The 21,602-nt window shown below is 44.9% G+C and overlaps 2 protein-coding genes across 2 annotated transcripts; both read right to left on the reverse strand.

Moving 5' to 3' along the window:
* Window positions 1-7,304: 7,304 nt before the first annotated feature.
* LOC306754090 (sodium- and chloride-dependent betaine transporter-like) lies at window positions 7,305-11,590 on the reverse strand (the record flags this gene model as incomplete). The annotated part of the gene is made up of 9 exons (XM_079237999.1): window positions 7,305-7,316; window positions 8,469-8,598; window positions 9,378-9,457; window positions 9,549-9,661; window positions 9,744-9,871; window positions 9,959-9,971; window positions 10,960-11,097; window positions 11,235-11,369; window positions 11,455-11,590. 9 exons carry the CDS (start codon window positions 11,588-11,590, stop codon window positions 7,305-7,307), a joined length of 885 nt encoding a protein of 294 aa, XP_079094125.1.
* Window positions 11,591-12,553: 963 nt separating this feature from the next.
* On the reverse strand, window positions 12,554-21,271 carry LOC306754101 (sodium- and chloride-dependent GABA transporter 3-like; the record flags this gene model as incomplete). The annotated part of the gene is made up of 14 exons (XM_079238011.1): window positions 12,554-12,658; window positions 13,310-13,480; window positions 14,026-14,126; window positions 14,348-14,450; window positions 14,544-14,681; window positions 16,726-16,838; window positions 17,408-17,532; window positions 17,682-17,785; window positions 18,881-19,015; window positions 19,141-19,273; window positions 19,816-19,906; window positions 20,550-20,687; window positions 20,895-21,029; window positions 21,115-21,271. 14 exons carry the CDS (start codon window positions 21,269-21,271, stop codon window positions 12,554-12,556), a joined length of 1,749 nt encoding a protein of 582 aa, XP_079094137.1.
* Between the last annotated feature and the right edge of the window lie 331 nt (window positions 21,272-21,602).

The following is a 21,602-nucleotide window of genomic DNA, read 5'->3' on the forward strand; positions in this document are numbered from 1 at the left end:
CTCAAGATCAGGATCTTCATCCGTTGTGTGTTTCAGTTCAAATAAGTACTCCAAACTGATCTTTGCTTCTTGCATTTTGTGTCTTTTCCTAATTTGACTAAACCATGCCCACAAACCTTGAAAATGGAATTTTAACATGCGAAAGGAAGCGGCTCTTTGCTTCCTTAGTCAGGTGTCTCTTCTTAATTTGCCTGCATCCTGGTGACAAGAATGAACAAACACAAAACCAGTCATTCTGTGTGTCGTGTCAACAAAGATCACTTGAGAATTGTCCCATGGGACAAATGCTACCTTTGTCATGACCAGAATTGATGGCGATGATTAAGTAAAAATAATGTGTGTTTTAGTTATAAGTACTCCAAACTGATCTTTGCTCCTTTTATTATGTCTCCTAATTTGACTAAACCATGCCCTCATTCAGTGGTGGGGGGCCTCTATTGGCCACCCGCCACTTGAGCCACTAAAAAAAAAAGTAATATTTGTAAAATAATCGGATATCTGCGCAAAATATATGCTTTTCCTGCTTGTCCTCTCCGCTAGTGCACCTCGCAGCTGCTCCAGTGCACGTCTCTACTGCGCCGTGCACGTGGTGGGGCTAGATCGATTTTGCCCAAGAAAGACGGGTCTAATATGCAGTTTCGCCAATCACTGATTAAAGATAACAATGAGTGACATACAATTTATCCAATCAGCGTCCTAAAAAAGACTTCTCCCTCCATCCATCCATTATCAGCCGCTTATCCGGGGTCGGGTCGCGGTGGCAGCAGGTTCAGCAGGCCGACTCAGGCTTCTCTCTCACCCGCAACACTTTCCAGCTCATTCTGGGGGATCCCGAGGCGTTCCAAGGCCAGCCGGGAGATATAATCCCTCCAGCGTGTCCTCGGTCTTCCCCGGGGTCTCCTACCAGTTGGACGTGCCTGGAAAACCTCTAATGGGAGGCGTCCAGGAGGCATCCTGACTAGATGGCCGAACCACCTCAGCTGACTCCTTTCGACACGAAGGAGCAGCGACTCGACTCCAAGCTCCCTCCTGATGTCCGAGCTCCTTACCCTATCTCTAAGGGTGAGCCCGGCCACCCTGCGGAGGAAGCTCATTTCGGCCGCTTGTATTCGAGATCTCGTTCTTTCGGTCACGACCCAGAGTTCGTGACCATAGGTGAGGGTTGGAACATAGACCGACCAGTAAATGGAGAGTTTCGCCTTCCGGCTCAGCTCCCTCTTCACCAGGACGGACCGGTACAGCGCCTGTTTTATTGCTGCAGCCGCACCGATCCGCCTGTCGATCTCCCGCTCCACCTTACCCTCACTCGTGAACAAGACCCCGAGATACTTGAACTCCTTCGCTTGGGGTAGGCAGTTTGTCCCCACCTGGAGGGAGCAATTCACCGGTTTCCGGCAGAGCACCATGGCCTCAGATTTGGAGGCGCTAACTCTCATCCCTGCCGCTTCACACTCGGCTGCAAAACGCCCCAGTGAATGCTGGAGGTCACAGTCCGAGGAGGCAAACAGGACCACATCATCCGCGAACAGCAGAGAGGCGATCCCGAGACTCCCGAACCGGATCCTCTCCGCCCCCTGGCTGCGCCTAGATATCCTGTCCATGAAGGTCACGAACAGGACCGGTGATAAAGGGCAGCCCTGGCGGAGGCGGGAACGTGGGAACGTTCCCCACCGGGAACGTGTCTGACTTATTACCGAGGATACGAACACAGCTCCTACTGCAGGCGTACAACGACCGGATAGCCCGTGCCAACGGGTCCGGCACCCCATACTCCCGCAGCACCCCCCACAAAAACCCCCGAGGGACCCGGTCGAAAGCCTTCTCCAAGTCCACAAAGCACATGTAGACTGGTTGGGCAAACTCCCAGGACCCCTCCAGTAGTCTTGCAAGGGTAAAGAGCTGGTCCACTGTTCTACGACCGGGACGGAATCCGCACTGCTAGTCTTGAATCTGAGGTTCGACAAGCGGTCGGAGCCTCCTTTCCAGCACCCTGGCATAAGCTTTTCCCGGGAGGCGGAGCAGTGTGATGCCACGATAGTTTGAGCACACTCTCCGGTCCCCCTTCTTGAAGATGGGAACCACCACCCCGGTCTGCCAGTCCATGGGCACTGTTCCCGACCCCCATGCGACACTGAAAAGGCGTGTCAACCAAGACAGCCCAACAATGTCCACCGCTTTCAGCATCTCAGGGCGGATCTCATCCACCCCTGGCGCCTTGCCACCAAGGAGCTTTTTGACTACCTTAGCGACCTCTGCCAGGGATATGGGAGAAACCACCCCAAAGACTTCCGGCGCTGCCCCCTCTCCGGGGGACATGTTAGCCGGGTTTAGGAGTTCCTCAAAGTGCTCTTTCCACCGCCCGACGATGTCCCCAGTCCGGGTCAGCAGTTCCCCCTCCCCTGCTGAGAACAGCCTGGGGTAGGCCCTGCTTTCCCTTCCTGAGCCGTCGGATGGTTTGCCAGAACTTCCTTGAGGCCAACCGAAAGTCCTTCTCCATGGCCTCCCCGAACTCCTCCCATGCCCGAGTTTTAGCATCCGCGACCATCGCAGCTGCAGCCCTTCTGGCCTGCCGGTACCCGTCAGCTGCTTCAGGAGACCCCTGGGCCAGCCAGGCCCGAAAGGCCTCCTTCTTCAGTTTGACGGCTTCCCTCACCCCCCGTGTCCACCACCGGGTTCTCGGGTTGCCGCCACGACAGGCACCGATGACCTTCTGGCCACAGCTCCGAGCAGCCGCGTCCACAATAGAGGCTTTGAACATGGTCCACTCGGGTTCCATGTCCCCAGCCTCCCTCGGGATTTGTGAGAAGTTCTTCCGGAGGTGGGAGTTGAAGACCTCCCGGACAGGATCCTCCGCCAGACGTTCCCAGTTCCCCCTCACTACACGTTTGGGCTTGCCAGGTCTTTCTAGCCGACTCCCCCGCCATCTGATCCAACACACCACCAGGTGGTGATCAGTTGACAGCTCTGCTCCTCTCTTCACCCGAGTGTCCAAGACATACGGCCGCAGATCAGATGATACGACTACAAAGTCGATCATTGATCTCCGGCCTAAGGTGTTCTGGTACCAGGTACACTTATGAGCCACCTTATGCTCGAACATGGTGTTCGTTATGGACAAACTGTGGCTAGCACAGAAGTCCAACAACAAAACACCATTCGGGTTCAGATCGGGCAAGCCGTTCCTCCCAATCACGCCCCGCCAGGTTTCTCTGTCATTGCCCACGTGAGCGTTGAAGTCTCCCAGGAGAACTATGGAGTCGGCAGGCGGCGCCCTTTCCAGGACCCCTCCCACCGACTCCAAGAAGGCCGGATACTCCGAACTGCTGTTCGGTGCATAAGCACAAGCAACAGTCAGAGCTTTACTCCCTGCAACCCGTAGGCGCAGGGAGGCGACCCTCTCGTTCTCCGGGGAAAACTCCAACATAGCGGCGCTCAGCCGGGGGCTCGTGAGTATCCCCACTCCCGCCCGGCGCCTCTCACCCTGGGCAACTCCAGAAAAGGACAAAGTCCAACCCTTCTCCAGGAGCTTGGTTCCAGAGCCCATGCTGTGCGTGGAGGTGAGCCCAACTAAATCTAGCTGGTACCGCTCCACCTCCTGCACCAGCTCCGGCTCTTTCCCCGCTAGCGAGGTGACGTTCCACGTCCCTAGAGCTAGTCTATGCTGCCGGCGATCGGCTCGCCCAGGTCTCCTGCCTGGCCCGCCGCCCGGTCTGCATAGCACCCGACCCCGATAATTCTCCCCGTGGGTGGTGGGTCCACGGGGTGACTGCTGCTCCATGTTGTTTCTTCGGGCTGAGCCCGACCGGGCCCCATGGGCGAAAGCCCGGCCACCAGACGCTCGCCGACGAGCTACCCTCCTGGGTCTGGCTCCGGGAGGGTGCCCCGGTTTCCCTTTTCCGGGCGAGGTAGCTTTAGACCGTGGGCTGCTATTCATCAGGGTTTTTTGAATCGCTCTTAGTCTGGGCTCTCCCCCGAGACCTGTTTGCCTTGGGAGACCCTACCAGGGGCTGACGCCCCGGACAACATAGCTCCTAGGATCACTGAGCCACTCAAACTCCTCCACCACGTTAAGGTGACTTCTCATCTCGCCAAAGGCTGCGCATTCCCATTTCTCCTTCTCCTTAGGGCAGACGAGGCGCACGCAGTGGCGGGCCGTCAGGGCTTGCTAAGCCTTCTCTGCTGGCCCAAACAGAATCACAAAGTTTAAATATTAATTTAATTTTTTTTAATAATTAAGTTATATCTATTTCATAATTTAATTGTTCTTCACAAAAACAACAGAACGCATAGGCGACTATCAGCGCCGCGATCAGCTGTTAAACTAAACAGCAGACGTAGGTACCAAAATCAGACTTGCTCCAACATTTCATGATGAGCTGAAGACTTGAGTATGCTCTGTGGTTGTTTGATGCATCACCCTCTCAGATGTATTTCTAATTCTTCAGATATGAGGAAGACACAAGAGGACTTAATTGTTTGTATAGTATTGTGCATCCTTGGCGTGATCATTGGAACTACATGATGTGTAAGTTGCTCCCCTTCAAATAAAAAAATTACACAAATGAGTCAGAACAACTTTTCTTATATTTTGACATCAATGTTTATTTGCATAGTAATATGGGACAGTATCGAAAGCATAACGTGACAAGTAAATGTAGTAAGTAAATGAGGAGATAATAATTTTCTCATTTTCAGGACACAGCTGAAGTTTTACCTTTTAATTAGCGCCTCTACTAGATATTATCAATGGGTCTTTACTAGTGGGTCATGTACCACAGTCTTTTAAAGTAGCTGTAATTAAACCTCTTCTTAAGAAGCCCACTCTCGATCTAGAGGTGTTGGCTAACTACAGACTTATCTCTAACCTTCCCTTCCTCTCTAAGATAGTGGAGAAGGTAGTCGCAAATCAGTTTTGTGACTTTTTACACAACAATAGCTTATTTGAGGAGTTTCAGTCAGGATTTAGAAAGCATCATAGCACAGAGACAGCACTAGTGACAAATACTAATGACCTTCTAGTAGCATCAGATAGGGGACTTGTCTCTGTACTTGTCTTGTTAGACTTTTGCAGCGTTTGACACCATTGACCATGACATCTTATTACAGAGACTTGACCAGTCGATTGGTGTTAAAGGTACAGCACTAAGCTGATTTAAATTGTATTTATCAGATCGATCTCAGTTTGTATTTGTCAACGATGAGGCCTCGATGACCACCACCGTTCGTCATGGAGTTCCACAAAGTTCTGTGCTTGGACTAATTTTATTCACCTTATATATGCTTCCTTTAGGCAATATTATCAGAAAACACTCCATGAACTTTCACTGTTGATCCACGCATTTGTTACTTCAAGACTGGACTATTGTAACTCCTTATTATCAGGCTTCTCTGGTAAGTCCCTTGGGTCTCTCCAGTTGATCCAGAATGCTGCAGCTCGTGTACTAACGAGGATGCGGAAGAGAGATCACATTACTCCTGTACTAGCTGTTCTCCACTGGCTTCCTGTAAGATCGAGAATCATATTTAAAATCCTTCTCCTTACCTACAAAGCCTTAACTGGTGATGCACCATCATATCTTAAGGACCTTATAGTGCCATATTACCCCACTAGAGCATTACGCTCACTGAATGCAGGGTTACTTGTGGTTCCTAGTCTTAAAAAGTAGGTTGGGGGCTAGAGCTTTCAGTTATCGGGCTCCTCTTCTGTGGAATCAGCTCCCACTTTCAGTCTGGGGGGCAAGCATGGTCACCTCATTTAAGAGTTGACTTAAGACTTTCCTCTTTGATAGCGCTTATAGTTAGGGCTGTTTCAGGCTTATAGTTAGGGCTGGCTCAGGTTTGCCCTGGTCCAGCCCCTAGATATGCTGCTATAGGCCTAGACTGCTGGGGGACATCTTAGGATACACTGAGCACCTCTTCTTTCTCTCCTTCTGGACCCACAGTACCATTCCATTCAACTACAGCTACACTGTCAAGTAATGAAGCAACAGTGATGTTTGAAATGTGAGACTTGATCACTTCACTTAGATTTTGTAAACCATCTACTACACACTGAGGAATATCCATATAGGCTGCCCCTGCTCGAAGAAACTGCAATTCCTGAGAGAAAACCATGTGCAGGTCATCAAAATCAATTGGCTCCCTTGTAATTACTGCAGAAAGCCGTTCCCTGGTCCTGCATGAAAGTGGCCTTCTAATGGATTCCTGTAAGAGGGAATTTAGTAAGATAGAAATGTATTAGAACAGTGGTATCACGTTTTTTTTTAGATGTGTATGTATACAGATAAACTACATTTTGAGGAGAGGTCAACATACCTGAACAGAAGCTCTTTGTGGAAAAGGTTCCATTCTGTAGAAAAGGGAATTATGACCACATTATATTATTATAAATACAAAGACCATATAGTTATATTGTATAACAAGAAAAGCCAGTTATGGCCAACAAACTTAACAATCTAATGATTTAACAATCACACAGAACTCTCCATAATACACAGACACGTTTAAATGTAAGTTGAATGTGTTTTGTGTCACTATTTTACCATCTGGTGCTTATTATAAATATATGTCATGTGACCAGAATGAATAACGTAACGGAGTTACAGCACATTCAATGAATATGACAGAAATTATTCATATAATGAGTAGTAGGCATGGTCCACGGTGCAGATAATTACAATCCATTAAGCAGAAGGAGGTAGAGAGGAGGGGCATCAGCAGGGCCATGGCAGCAGGCAAGGTGAGGAAGCACAGAGGCTCCTGGAAAAAAAAAAGTAGAGTTAGTAATGTGCATTGAAGAGACAATAATTTATCCAGAAGGAGATAAAGAAGAGGCGCTCAGTGTATCCTAAGATGTCCCCCAGCAGTTTAGGCCTATAGCAGCATATCTAGGGGCTGTACCACTGTTCTAATACATTTCTATCTTACTAAATTCCCTCTTACAGGAATCCATTAGAAGGCCACTTTCATGCAGGACCAGGGAACGGCTTTCTGCAGTAATTACAAGGGAGCCAATTGATTTTGATGACCTGCACATGGTTTTCTCTCAGGAATTGCAGTTTCTTCGAGCAGGGGCAGCCTATATGGATATTCCTCAGTGTGTAGTAGATGGTTTACAAAATCTAAGTGAAGTGATCAAGTCTCACATTTCAAACATCACTGTTGCTTCATTACTTGACAGTGTAGCTGTAGTTGAATGGAATGGTACTGTGGGTCGACCGAAATGTAGCGTAAATACCCAAGTCCTTGAAAACCTTCTAAGCATGAACCTACCAATGACCACTCTGGCTACTGCCCATGGCATTTCAAGATCCACACTGTACAGGAGGATGAGGGAGCATAACCTCTCAGTCAGAAATACCTACTCTGATATATCAGACATTGTACTTGATCAAAAGATAAGATCTATTAAAGCCAGAATGCCTGATGTGGGGTATTGGCTTGTGAAAGGGTCTCTACTGGCTATGGGATATCGTGTCACATGGAGTAGACTGAAGCTGTCCATGTTGCTTTATCACTCTAACGTGAATTAATAAATATTAACATTAGATTGTCTACAGTATGCGAAAAACCGAGGCAATGGCTATAATTGTAATTAATGTATGTGTTTGGTCCATCTCAGATCTTGCAAGCAGAACACTTACAAGATGATAGCAACCGATGCTAACGCAATTGTGGTCAATATAGCTTAAACGGTTAGTCAGACTGGCGATGTTGGCTCGGCTATCAATAGCTATGTCTATGTTAACATAATTAAACTTTGGGTACATTGACAAGGATGTCAGAGATTACATTTCCTGTACTGTCATCATGGGATAGACCATCCGACCAACACACGTGGATCCCTGTTCCGCCGGACTTAGCATATGACTCTGAAGCAGAGGTGTCTTTAGCTAGCGAGTTTTAAGGATTTAGTGGCTTTTTCAACTTCAGCTTATCTTCATCCAGTTTAATACAAGACAGTAACATGGTTGTAACCTCATCAACTGTACCTACCCCGGTCGGAGAAAACCAAACTCATAGGGTTTATTTTAAATTGTTTCATACATGCGGAGCTAACCTGAGCTAACATAGTCATGCATCAGGTGCAATATGATGTCAACCTACCTCCATGTCCTCCTCACGTAACCTCCTGTTAGAGCAGCGTGCCAAGAGCAAGTCAAACCAACCAATAGAAACTCCTCGCTCATTCAGCAGCGTATGCCCCGCCCACTACGTCCAAACTCAAGTTGTAAATTTTGGGATTGAGCGCAGTTTTTTGCTCTCAAAGCAGAAATTTGCTCTCAAAACATGTTTTTTTGTTTGCAGAATAAATACACAAATCTACCTTCATAGTAAAGCACATCACAACCACGCAGTACATATATTACACAATTAATGATAAGAACAAGCAATATGCACGAAACCTCATTATATCATAAATCAATGCAAACAGCATCCTGTTTTAACTGTAAGAGATGGGTACTGACCTGTCTGAAGGTTCCTGCTGTCAAACACAGCTGTCCAGCTGCCCACAGTGGCACCATGAGAACGGAGGAGAATGTCATGGTCCATCCCAGTGCATACGCCCAGTCAGGGTAAACGTACCAGTCATTAATCCTGAAGTGTTTTTAATCAACCAGGTACAGGATAAAGGAAATCTATGAAGGTGCAAAGAGTTATGTTTTTTAAGGGGATAAAACAGTGTTTAGCTCCAAAAAAAGTATGGCAATACATTTAGGCAAGGAGGGTTGACTCAAATTATGTTGGCAATGTCCTTTAACTTTTGTAAAATCACCAAAATGTTTGACTCACCAGTGTAGGAATGATGTATTTCCAGTACAGAAAACCGATGGTCTCTGTCCTGTCATGTCCTCAATGATGTTAAATAAACCACCAGCACCTGATACAAAGTCACAGATCAGTTTCAAAGTGATAAAATATTTGTTGTTTTAGCATTGTTTAGACTGTGATAAGGAGGAAGGATAAAGAAGAGGTATTACAACCAGTCTGTAAGTCAAAGTAAGGACAGTTAAAACATTTTTTTTAATACATAACCTCATAACTGAAGCATCGCTATATAAAAAGAGTCAGATCATATCATTAAAAAAGGGATATGAAGTAACTTTACATACCAAAAATCCAGGCCAGAGCCAGCCATTTGGAAAAAGCCATGAAAAAGTGACAAGCCCTGTTACTGCCATAATAATCAATCCGCTGGAATATGTAAATCCCTCCCTGCAGCAGGATGAAACAGTGTGAGGAATAGTTAAAAAAAAAAAAAAAAAAGTTTTGACAATAGATGTTTCAAAGCCCCCTCATGGAAATATTTGATTCACCTCGGTGACCAACAGCAGATGTATGAGGAAGAAGGTCATCAGCAGACGAAAAGGACGAGCATCTCATGTCTTCCTGGTTGACGAAACAGCTTTGGAAACAAGTCGCTTATTGTGGTAATGAAACACTCCACTAAAATAAACTGGGGATAAAACTTTGAGCAAATAAGTCATTTTTGTTCCTGCAATTACTTGGTTTCTTAATCAATAGGAAATACAACAAAAGCATCTCACATGTGAGTCAACAGACAGCCGAATGAGCATCAAGAAGAAACAGACGGTCCAGAACTGTGGAAAAGGCATCATAGCTGTTGCCTGAGGGTAAGCTATGAAGGCCAAACCTGGACCTGTGACCAGGACATCACAAGAAAGACAATGTTATTTGTCTCTTGATTAATATCAAACTTCATTATCATATCAAGTCTTTACCTGACTCGACCACGGTGTCGACATTAACACCCTGTTTCTGAGCCATGAAGCCAAGTACAGAGAAGACGACAAATCCAGCAACAAAACTGGTCCCACTGTTGAGTAGACAGAGCCAAAAGCAGTCCCTCCTGTAGCAAGTACTGTGTCACGACTGCGAGCTACAGTAGCTAGTAAGCTCATGTTAATCTTTTGGAAGACACAGGGGCCTGTTAAGCCTTCTCTGCTGGCCTAAACAGAATCACAAAGTTTACATTTTAATTTTATTTTTTAATAACGCATTTTTTATATATGTAATTAAAAGTTATAGCTATTTTATAGTTTAATTTGTTTTTCACAAATGCACTACGCGTATTACAATTATTTTTCCCTATTAGCTTATTTTCTCATTGCACAGTTTATGTTGCTCTGCTCCTCAGCCTTCAGCCTGCTGCATGGCGTGGCCGCTGTTTAATGATCTGGTTAACAGCGCTCATCCAAACACATTTCACTTCTGTTTCTCTATGGACTCGAGAGCTGATTAAACTATATGAGAAGGCCTTCTAGCATCTGTTTTCCCTCATGGGCCCGTGTGACCATTAACGTGCGCTGTGATTGGTCAGTGGGAGTACATGGCCACCTGTTGCTGGAACTGAAGCGCACTGATAAACTGTACAACCGCGCCGCTGAACTTTTTTTTAAGGAGAGCAGATGGACTTTGTCTTTAATGAACAGCATCTGGTAAGTTTCCTGCTTTTTGTGTTTTTCCATCGGTTTCCATCTGCTGTGCGAGGTTGGAGGCGTCCGACCGAGAGGCGCTGCGTAACTGTACGTTGCTCGGCGGTGGTGTTTTATATATATATATATATATATATATATATATATATATATATATATATATATATATATATGTATATGTATATTTATATATATTTGTGTGTGTGTGTTGTGGAGGGGAAATGTTTCATAATAATGCGTAATATTATTATTATTATTATTATTATTATTATTATTATTATTATTATTATTATTATTATTATTATGCGTAAAAGTACCACTGGAATAATCATTTAACATCATCAGCCCGATGAGAGATTAGAAGGGAACATCGAGCGTGGAACTGTTTGCAGTGGCCTTGCTCTGCTCCAGTAGCAGGGCCGGGGAGGCTAGACCAAGAAGACGTTATTGTCGTCTATTGTATTGTCTTGACAGCTTTCAAGCTTTAGAAATTAAGTCTCACCTGTATTCCAGGTGTTCTCACAGGTGGCCCAGGGCAGTTGGGCTCTAAACGAGAACACCAGGTAGAAGAGAGCCCAGGCTTGTATTATAATTAAGCTGAAGTCGTAAAGTTTTATCACCAATTGTCCATATCCAATTCCTAAAATACAAAAAGAAAATATATATATATATATATATATATATATATATATATATATATATATATATATAAAATCTACAGTTTACAGTTTGAGTATCATTCAGCTACATCTTTTATCTCATTACAAATAAACTCACCTTGTGCCAGAGGACACAACATCCTCCAACAGGTGACGAATCCTTCCTGGGTGTACTGACCGACTGAGGTCTCCAGTAGGAACAGAGGTATCCCACACACCACAGCAAACAGACAATATGGCACCAGAAATGCCCCTAGGTATATACATGGAGTTATATGCATGTACGCCCATAGAAATTCAATGTAATCAGCTCTAAATTCAGAATTTGTAGGACTCACCTCCACCATTTTTGTAGCAGAGGTAAGGAAACCTCCACACGTTGCCCAGGCCGACCACACTTCCTGCTACAACCAGCATATATTCTGTTTTATTGGCCCACTGTCCTCTGTCTGCAACCCTCTTCTGGTTTTCCATTTTTCTTCTTTGTCCATTCATCTCGAGATCAGGATCTTCATCCGTTGTGTGTTTCAGTTGTAATTCACAAGTACTGCAAACTGATCTTTTCTCCTTTTACTGTGTCCTTACCTAACTTCACCAAATTCCCCTGTTTTCTGTTAACAGGTGACCTATAAGTGTGAGTGTTACTCCTCCTCTTTAGTCTATCAATATATAATTGGGCAAGCCAAAAATGAATCTGTCAGACTTTGATTGCTAAACATAAGATATGTGTTTAAATTAGCTAATTTGAATCGCACAAAAAAACGTCAAAGTACTGAGTGAGTCCTACAATGCTGAAATAAGGAACTCAGAGGCCATAAAATGCATCTTTGGAGTGTTTATTCTGTCCGCAGAGAGGATTTGATCATCATACACAAGGCAATCTGATGGACTGAAGACAAAAATTGTGTGCTGCTTATAAACAGTACAAAGGTAGTAGGATTAGTCATCACTAAGACATTGGTAGAACAGTGTCTACCTGACCATTCTTGGGTTAGATGCACTTTTGGATTTTTTACATATCTCACACTGTGCCTAACTATTATTATAAATGTACACACAAATGAGTTGGAACAACTATTTCCAAATTTATATGTGGATGTCTATTTGCAGAGTGATATGGGAAGGTATTGAAAGTATAACGTGACTACAAATAAATTAAGAGATAATTTTCACATTTTCAGGAGAGGAAATAAGTGATCAACGACTTAAGAAACATGAAATATAAGAATCGAAACAAGAGAAGGTACTCAATGATACTCGACTTTAACTGAGGTATCTGACAGTTTAGGGATGCTAAGAGGTTATAATGACACTATTTCTGACAAACACCAATAAAATGCCTTGAACCCACGTTTTTCTTTTTTTTTTTTTAACTGTAATGATATATTAACCGAATAATAGACTGCAGTGTTTAGTTAATTTGAGATGCAGGTGAAACTAAGTTGTCGCTGCAGATGTCTTGAGTTCAACGGTCGTTCCCTCGTCTCCTACGTCTCTCTGCCAGTCTGGATCTTCAGCAGGACGACTAAGGACAGACAAACGCTGGAACACAGGAACAAACAAAAGCAGTATTTTTACTCACTACTTTTAATAATCATGACAATCAGACATTTTGTCCCCCAGAGCTAAAAGTGTATGCAGCCATCCCTCGCAGACCACACCAAAAGACCTGGATGAGATGCCATGACGACCGTAAAAGTCGGGTTACATGCCGCTGCTACCTTTGGTCAGTGTCCCCGTTTGCTCCCCGCTGTAGCCAGCTGGCGCTCATGCTAGTTCCCCCGCTACCTTCCGCTAGCGCTCCGCTAGCTCCCCGACGGCCACCGAAGGTAGCGGGACCAGCCCCGGCTCGACACCCGACTTGGGCAGAGGGGACGCGGGCAGTAGCAGCAGCAGCGGGGAGCTAGCAGCAGGAGCTAGGAGCAGCGCTAGCTAGCACTGCTCCTAGCTTGCTACAGCGGGACACTGACAGGAGGTAGGAGTGGCTTGTAACCCGACTTTTACGCTAATAACTACACACAGCGCTAAGTACGACTGCATGGGCTTAAAAGTAGAATGGTTGTGTTGAGTGATCTTGCAGAGCACCCGTTAATGGGTGGCAGGAGGTTACACTAAATCATTAATCGGATAAAAAAACATGAAGCTCTTTTTGAGGCATCCAGAGTTGGAGAAATATCTTCTTTGAACTCTGACCTGTCTGAAGGTTCCTGGTGTCAAACACATCTGTCCAGCTGCCCACAGTGGCACCATGAGCACAGAGGACAGCGTCATGGCCAATCCCAGTGCATACGCCCAGTCAGGGTAAACGTACCAGTCATTAACCTGGATGTGTTTGTAATCAACCAGGTACAGGATTAAGGAAATCTGTGTTTTTTTTTGGGATAAAAAAAAAGAGAAAAGAAGCAGTGCCAATGCATGAGAGGTTTTAGATCCTACAGAATGGTGTGCATGTCAGTGTGAGCTCAGACCTTTAGCCACACAGCATTGCAAAGTCAACCGGTCTTTCCACTTCGGTTCATACTGAAATATAAGAGTATTGGATGGATTACCATGACGTTTTGTACAGACATTTATGGTCCCCAGAGGATGAAACCCCTTCTTTGTGATCTCCTGACTTTTCCTCTTGTGCCGATGGCATATCTTCATGAGTATTAAATGAATCGCATCATGTCAATTTTTTAGATTTGTCCAAATACCTGCAAAACTAATGACATTGTTATCGTTATCCTTATCTGAAATTTGTCTTTTAGTGCCAACTGACACACGAAACACACGAATCACACTCGCTCGTCTCCTGCACAGTTCTAACAGACCAGCTATCATGGCTGTAGACTCCTTGTCTTCAAGCAATTACCAAGCAGTTACTCAAAGCAATACAAAAGTTTTACGTTAACACCTTTCTGACTCACCAGTGAAATCAGAGGAATGATGTATTTCCAGCACAGTTTGAAGAAAACAGATGGTCTCTGTCCTGTCATGTCTTCAATGATGTTAATTAAATGATCAGCACCTGGTACACAAACTGTACGTTATACCAGTTCAAAAGTCATACAACGTTTGAAAAACATTTCATTTTAAGAATCGCTAAAAAACATTTGGTTGCGTTCAGGTAATGCAACCAGTTCGACCATAGCAATCTAATGAAATCATAGAAAACACATACATAAGCAGCATTTTTTCATATAGTTCATCTATTATAAAAAAAGGGATACAATATATATTTTTGTGTACCAAAAATCCAGGCAAGAGCCAGACACTCAGATGAAGCCATGAAATAGTGACAAGCCCTGGTCATGCCATAATAATCAATCAGCTGGAATATGTAAATTCCTCCCTGCAGCATGAGGAGACAATATGAGCAATAGTTTAAAAAATATTTTGTGACAATAGATGTTTCAAAGTACCCTCATGAAAATATTTTTCCCACCTCGGTGACCAACAGCAGATGTATGAGGAAGAAGGATGAGCAGACGAAAAGGACGAGTATCTCATGTCTTCCTGGTTGACGAAACAGCTTTGGAAACAAGTCGCTTATTGTGGTGATGAAACACTCCACTGTAACAAACTGGGGATAAAACATTGAGAAAATAAGTATGTTTTGTTCCTGCAATAACTTCCATCCATCCATCCATCCATTATCAGCCGCTAATCCGGGGTCGGGTCGCGGTGGCAGCAGGTTCAGCAGGCCGACCCAGGCTTCCCTCTCACCCGCAACACTTTCCAGCTCATTCTGGGGGATCCCGAGGCGTTCCAAGGCCAGCCGGGAGATATAATCCCTCCAGCGTGTCCTCGGTCTTCCCCGGGGTCTCCTACCAGTTGGACGTGCCTGGAAAACCTCTAATGGGAGGCGTCCAGGAGGCATCCTGACTAGATGCCCGAACCACCTCAGCTGACTCCTTTCGACACGAAGGAGCAGCGACTCGACTCCAAGCTCCCTCCTGATGTCCGAGCTCCTTACCTCATCTCTAAGGGTGAGCCCGGCCACCCGGCAGAGGAAGCTCATTTCGGCCGCTTGTATTCGAGATCTCGTTCTTTCGGTCACGACCCAGAGTTCGTGACCATAGGTGAGGGTTGGAACGTAGACCGACCAGTAAATGGAGAGCTTCGCCTTCCGGCTCAGCTCCCTCTTCACCAGGACGGACCGGTACAGCGCCTGTTTTATTGCTGCAGCCGCACCGATCCGCCTGTCGATCTCCCGCTCCACCTTACCCTCACTCGTGAACAAGACCCCGAGATACTTGAACTCCTTCGCTTGGGGTAGGCAGTTTGTCCCCACCTGGAGGGAGCAATCCACCGGTTTCCGGCAGAGCACCATGGCCTCAGATTTGGAGGCGCTAACTCTCATCCCTGTCGCTTCACACTCAGCTGCAAAACGCCCCAGTGAATGCTGGAGGTCACGGTCCGAGGAGGCAAACAGGACCACATCATCCGCGAACAGCAGAGAGGCGATCCCGAGACTCCCGAACCGGATCCTCTCCGCCCCTTGGCTGCGCCTAGATATCCTGTCCATGAAGGTCACGAACAGGACCGGTGATAAAGGGCAGCCCTGGCGGAGGCCAACACCCACCGGGAACGTGTCTGACTTATTACCGAGGATACGAACACAGCTCCTACTGCAGGCGTACAGAGACCGGATGGCCCGTTGACAGCTCTGCTCCTCTCTTCACCCGAGCGTCCAAGACATACGGCCGCAGATCAGATGATACGACTACAAAGTCGATCATTGATCTCCGGCCTAAGGTGTTCTGGTACCAGGTACACTTATGAGCCACCTTATGCTCGAACATGGTGTTCGTTATGGACAAACTATGGTTAGCACAGAAGTCCAACAACAAAATACCATTCGGGTTCAGATCGGGCAAGCCGTTCCTCCCAATCACGCCCCGCCAGGTTTCTCTGTCATTGCCCACGTGAGCGTTGAAGTCTCCCAGGAGAACTATGGAGTCGGCAGGCGGCGCCCTTTCCAGGACCCCTCCCACCGACTCCAAGAAGGCCGGATACTCCGAACTGCTGTTCGGTGCATAAGCACAAACAACAGTCAGAGCCTTACTCCCTGCAACCCGTAGGCGCAGGGAGGCGACCCTCTCGTTCTCCGGGGAAAACTCCAACATAGCGGCGCTCAGCCGGGGGCTCGTGAGTATCCCCACTCCCGCCCGGCGCCTCTCACCCTGGGCAACTCCAGAAAAGGACAAAGTCCAACCCCTCTCCAGGAGCTTGGTTCCAGAGCCCATGCTGTGCGTGGAGGCGAGCCCAACTAAATCTAGCTGGTACCGCTCCACCTCCTGCACCAGCTCCAGCTCTTTCCCCGCTAGCGAGGTGACGTTCCACGTCCCTAGAGCTAGTCTATGCTGCCGGCGATCGGCTCGCCCAGGTCTCCTGCCTGGCCCGCCGCCCGGTCTGCAGAGCACTCGACCCCGATAATTCTCCCCGCGGGTGGTGGGTCCACGGGGTGACTGCTGCTCCATGTTGTTTCTTCGAGCTGAGCCCGACCGGGCCCCATGGGCGAAAGCCCGGCCACCAGACGCTCGCCGACGAGCTCCCCTCCTGGGTCTGGCTCCGGGAGGGTGAAACTTAATTAATCAATAGGTAATACAACAAAAGCATCTCACTTGTGTGTCAACAGACAGCAGAATGAGCATCAGGAAGAAACAGACAGTCCAGAACTGTGGAAAAGGCATCATAGCTGTTGCCTGAGGGTAAGCTATGAAGGCCAAACCTGGACCTGTGAATTAAACAAAAAAACAACTTCTATTTGTATCTGGACTTTATACGAAACGGTAACACTTTATAATAACTACATGCTATTTAGCATTCATAAAGCATGAGGAAACACTTAATTCATCATTGAAAAAGCATTGTTCCAACATGAATACTCATTAGTAAGTCATTAGTATGCAATTCATAAACACAGTTATAAATGTTTTACCTGAATAATTCCTGAAATGCAGTATCAAAACACATTAATAAAGCACATGTTAAGCATTAGTACATCATCTATTAGTCCTTAATAATTGGTTTGTAATATATTACTTAATTTACCAAAGGGAAATCCAACATTTATAAAGTATGAAAACACAATCATGAAACACATAATAGTCAAGCTTATTAATCAAGAATAAAACATTTATAACGTATTTATGAATTGCATACAAATGAGTTACTAATGTTGGAACAATGCTTTATAAATGATGAATTAAGTGTTTACTCATGCTTTACTAATGCTAAATAGCGTGTCGTTATTATAAAGTGTTACCTATGAAACTTCATCATCATGTCATATCAAGTCTTTACCTGACTCGACCACAGTGTCGACAGTAACACCCTGTTTCTGAGCCATGAAGCCAAGTACAGAGAAGACGACAAATCCAGCAACAAAACTGGTCCCACTGTTGAGTAGACAGAGCCAAAAGCAGTCCCTAGAGGTCACAGAAAGACAGTCTGGTCAAAGAGACGAGAGTGGCAGTGCAATGTTGCACATTTAAAATGGTAATGTGAAAAAAGAAAAAGATCCCACACACTTTCAAAGGAAAGTATTCTAAAATATGTGATTGTGACTTATACTTACTTATAACAGTTGTTGTTGTACTTATTATAGCTGCCCAGCACATTCAGAGTTCCTGCAGTCAGACTGTAGGAGAAGCATATTTGAGATCCTGCCTCGATCCAGACCTGTTATATCAGAAAGAAGTATATTATATCCATGTGGGCGTTATTACTTACAATGGTCCCTCATGTTCCTTCCCTTCCTTGTGTTCACATTTATTTGGTGCGTTCCCTATGCCAGTCTTTGACCCTGTTTCAAGTGTTCTAGACTTGTTTCCTAGTGTCCCGTATTTTCCTAGGGTTTATGCTGTGCTTCAAATAACCCGTAACTCATATTTCCCTAAATCACCTTCACCCTTAAATTGATAGCAACAGCTCTCTGCGGGCAAAACCTATACGATATAACGTTAGTTACATATTGTAACTGTGGATTCTATGAGTATGTTGGGGGGCGGGCTACACCTATGCAAGCTGAAGAAATGCTGTTTTAGATTGAGTAACTATGATCCGACAGCCGTTATATAGTGCATGTATCTTTGCTTTGTTCTATCTGGACCTCACCTTTGACTTCTACTCAACAGTTGTGCTTGTCACTCTCTGTTATGTGTGGCAGACCAGGGGGAAAGGAGGAGCAGACAGCGTGCAGGGGGCGGATCCCCAAGCTCAGGTTGGGGGAGGTGATCGAGGGAGTGTACTTCCCAGTGCATATGCTGCAGCCAATCAGCACATGGCATTGGACACACCTGCAGCCCATCAGGTAATAAGAGGGAGCATATATTCTCAGGGCTGGGAAGCAGCAGGAGGAAGAGAAACAGACTGGACAGGAGGATCCCCTGGCACTCTGGAGAGGAGCCGCAACGGACGTGAGTTAAACCCCTGTACTCACCTCTCTCCTCTGATCTGCCCACACAGGACAAAGGAAGCGTCTTGTGAGGCCGAAGACCAAAGACCCCGACCGGGAGGAATCTTTTGTTGAGTTTAACCCCATGCCCCTATTTATTAAAAGACACTTTCTGTTAAAGTACTACTGTCTGAGTCTCCCATTTTATTGTTGAATCTTGCCTCCCCGGGTTGCCACATATGCTAATAACATTTGGAGAAATAAATGAAAAATACAAAAATTGGCTGTTATTGGGACACTTACTAACCAGTTGCTGAACTCTTTCTCCTGCCTCTAGGATGACTGTCCATACACCATACATGCAAACAAGGACAAGATACCTCAAGGTTAGCCAGGCGGTTCAAGTTTGGATACAGGTAGTAGTAGATCCCATCCCAAGCACCAGGTAGAGTTAAACCCCTGATGAGCAGTATCAGAAGCATCACATAGGGGAACGTGGCTGTGAAGTACACTGCCTTAAAAAAAATACAAATTACACAAATTATTTGTAATGCCTAAAAGTAATGAAAGTACATTGTAGAACACTTGCATAAAATGCATGATGATGGTACAACGTTTTAATTAAAATATTTCCTCTGACCTTTCCAGAAGATTTGACACCTTTCCAGATACAGAAGTAGCAGAACACCCAGCAGGCCAGAAGACACAAAGCCAGCTCCCATTTCACACTGCCCAGCTCCTCAATGCCTCCAGACAAGCTGAGCACCCGCCGTCTGAGGAGAGGGGACATTTAAGAGATACATTTAAAATAACATTACAGTACATGAGCAAGTAGCTACCAGGTAGAAAGTAAGTTATGTCCGGCAGTATCAGCAATATATGTTTTTATCATCTCATGATGGGCAAGTGCTGATTTTAGCAAAGGCATCATTGAACTCGACGGACATAATAAGGGAAGATTTTTAAAATCCAGTTGAATAAATAATTGATAATAATGTAATAATTGATAATAATGAATTTAAATGATTAATTATTTATCAGCAGTGATTTGTAATGATTTGAAGACAAAGACCTGCAGATAGAGGCGTCAGATCACAAAACTCTTACGTGTTTTGACGAACTGACAACATATTATGAGACAATATGCAACCTTTTGTCAGTAGTACTTCAAGTTTAAAATTGATGGTCAGCCCCTTTTTATATGATACTGTATATCCAAGTTTGTTATAATATTGAATGTTTAGACTGAATCATTATTATGCAAAATGCATTAAAGTCATGGAACAAAATACAAATAAAGGGAATTTAGACTCACTCCCAGAACTCAGCTGCAGCAGAGGTGGTGTTTTTCAGCTTGGTCAGATTTGATGAGGAAGAATCAAAAATGTCAGGACCCACACAGTTCGCTGGTTTAGAGAGAAAAACAAATCATAATGGTAAGGTACTCTTATACCAGTGGCGGGTCGTCAGGGCCTGCTAAGCCTTCTCTGCTGGCCTAAAGAGAATCACAAAGTTATAGCTATTTTATAATTTAATTGTTTTTCACAAATACACTACATGCATTATAATTATTTTCTCCTGTCTTGTCTGTTCCTCCTGCCTGGTCTGTCTGCTTCTGTCTGCTCGCGGGCGCAGCTTGACAGCTGCTTAAGCGCTCTGCTTAACACTCTTGTCCAATCAGATTTCACCTCTGTTTCTCTCTATGGTAGAAAAGCCGGTTAAACTACATGGTGCGGCCGGCTAGGGGGTTCTGTACGTGTGATTATTCACAGAGACAGCACCAGCACCCTGAAATTACACTACGGTGCAGTAGGTGGCGGTATGCACCTAGTCAAGTTTGACAGCTGATCCACTGAACGCGCAGGTAGAAAATCCACGGCCCGCCACTGTCTTATACAAATAAGTGACTTTCTATATTGTTATTCATCTCAAAATAATATCTCCCTCTTAAACTTGCAGAGATAGTAAGAACAGGGAAACATGTGCTCCAAGAAGTTACAACCCTTGTATTGTCTTGACAGCTTTCAAGCTTTAGAAATGAAGTCTCACCTGTATTCCAGGTGTTCTCACAGGTGGCCCAGGGCAGTTGGGCTCTAAACGAGAACACCAGGTAGAAGAGAGCCCAGGCTTGTACTATAATTAAGCTGAAGTCGTAAAGTTTTATCACCAATTGTGCATATCCAATTCCTAAAATACAAAAAAAAAAAAAATATATATATATATATATATATATATATATATATATATATATATATATATATATATATAATCTATATATCTCTTTTCTGACGGTTACTCCGAGTTAGTTGAGTCTGGGACAAAATATGTATTTTCTGCAGTTACAGTTCGAGTATCATACAGCTTTATCTTTTATCTCATTACAAACAAACTCACCTTGTGCCAGTGGACACAACATCCTCCAACAGGTGACGAATCCTTCCTGGGTGTACTGACCGACTGAGGTCTCCAGTAGGAACAGAGGTATCCCACACACCACAGCAAACAGACAATATGGCACCAGAAAGGCCCCTAGGTATATAAATGGAGTTATATGCATGTACGCCCATAGAAATTCAATGTAATCAGCTCTAAATTCAGAATCTGTAGGACTCACCTCCACCATTTTTGTAGCAGAGGTAAGGAAACCTCCACACGTTGCCCAGGCCGACCACATTTCCTGCAACAACCAGCAAATATTCTGTTTTACTGGCCCACTGTCCTCTTTCTGCAACCCTCTTCTGGTTCTCCGTTTTTCTTCTTTGTCTGTTCATCTCAAGATCAGGATCTTCATCCGATGTGTGTTTCAGTTCAAATAAGTACTCCAAACTGATCTTTGCTTCTTATATTTTGTGTCTTTTCCTAATTTGACTAAACAAAGCCCACAAACCTTGAAAATGTAATTTAAACATACGTATGGATGCGGCTCTTTGCTTCCTTAGTCATGTGTTTCTTCTTAATTTGCCTACATCCTGTTGACAAAAATGAACAAACACAAAACCAGTCATTCTGTGTGTCGTGTCAACAAAGATCACTTGAGAATTGTCCCGTGGGACAAATGCTACCTTTGTCATGACCAGAATTGATGGCGATGATTAAGTAAAA

The sequence above is a fragment of the Taurulus bubalis genome, assembly GCF_910589615.1.
Source record: "Taurulus bubalis genome assembly, chromosome: 1".
NCBI lineage: Eukaryota > Metazoa > Chordata > Actinopteri > Perciformes > Cottidae > Taurulus > Taurulus bubalis.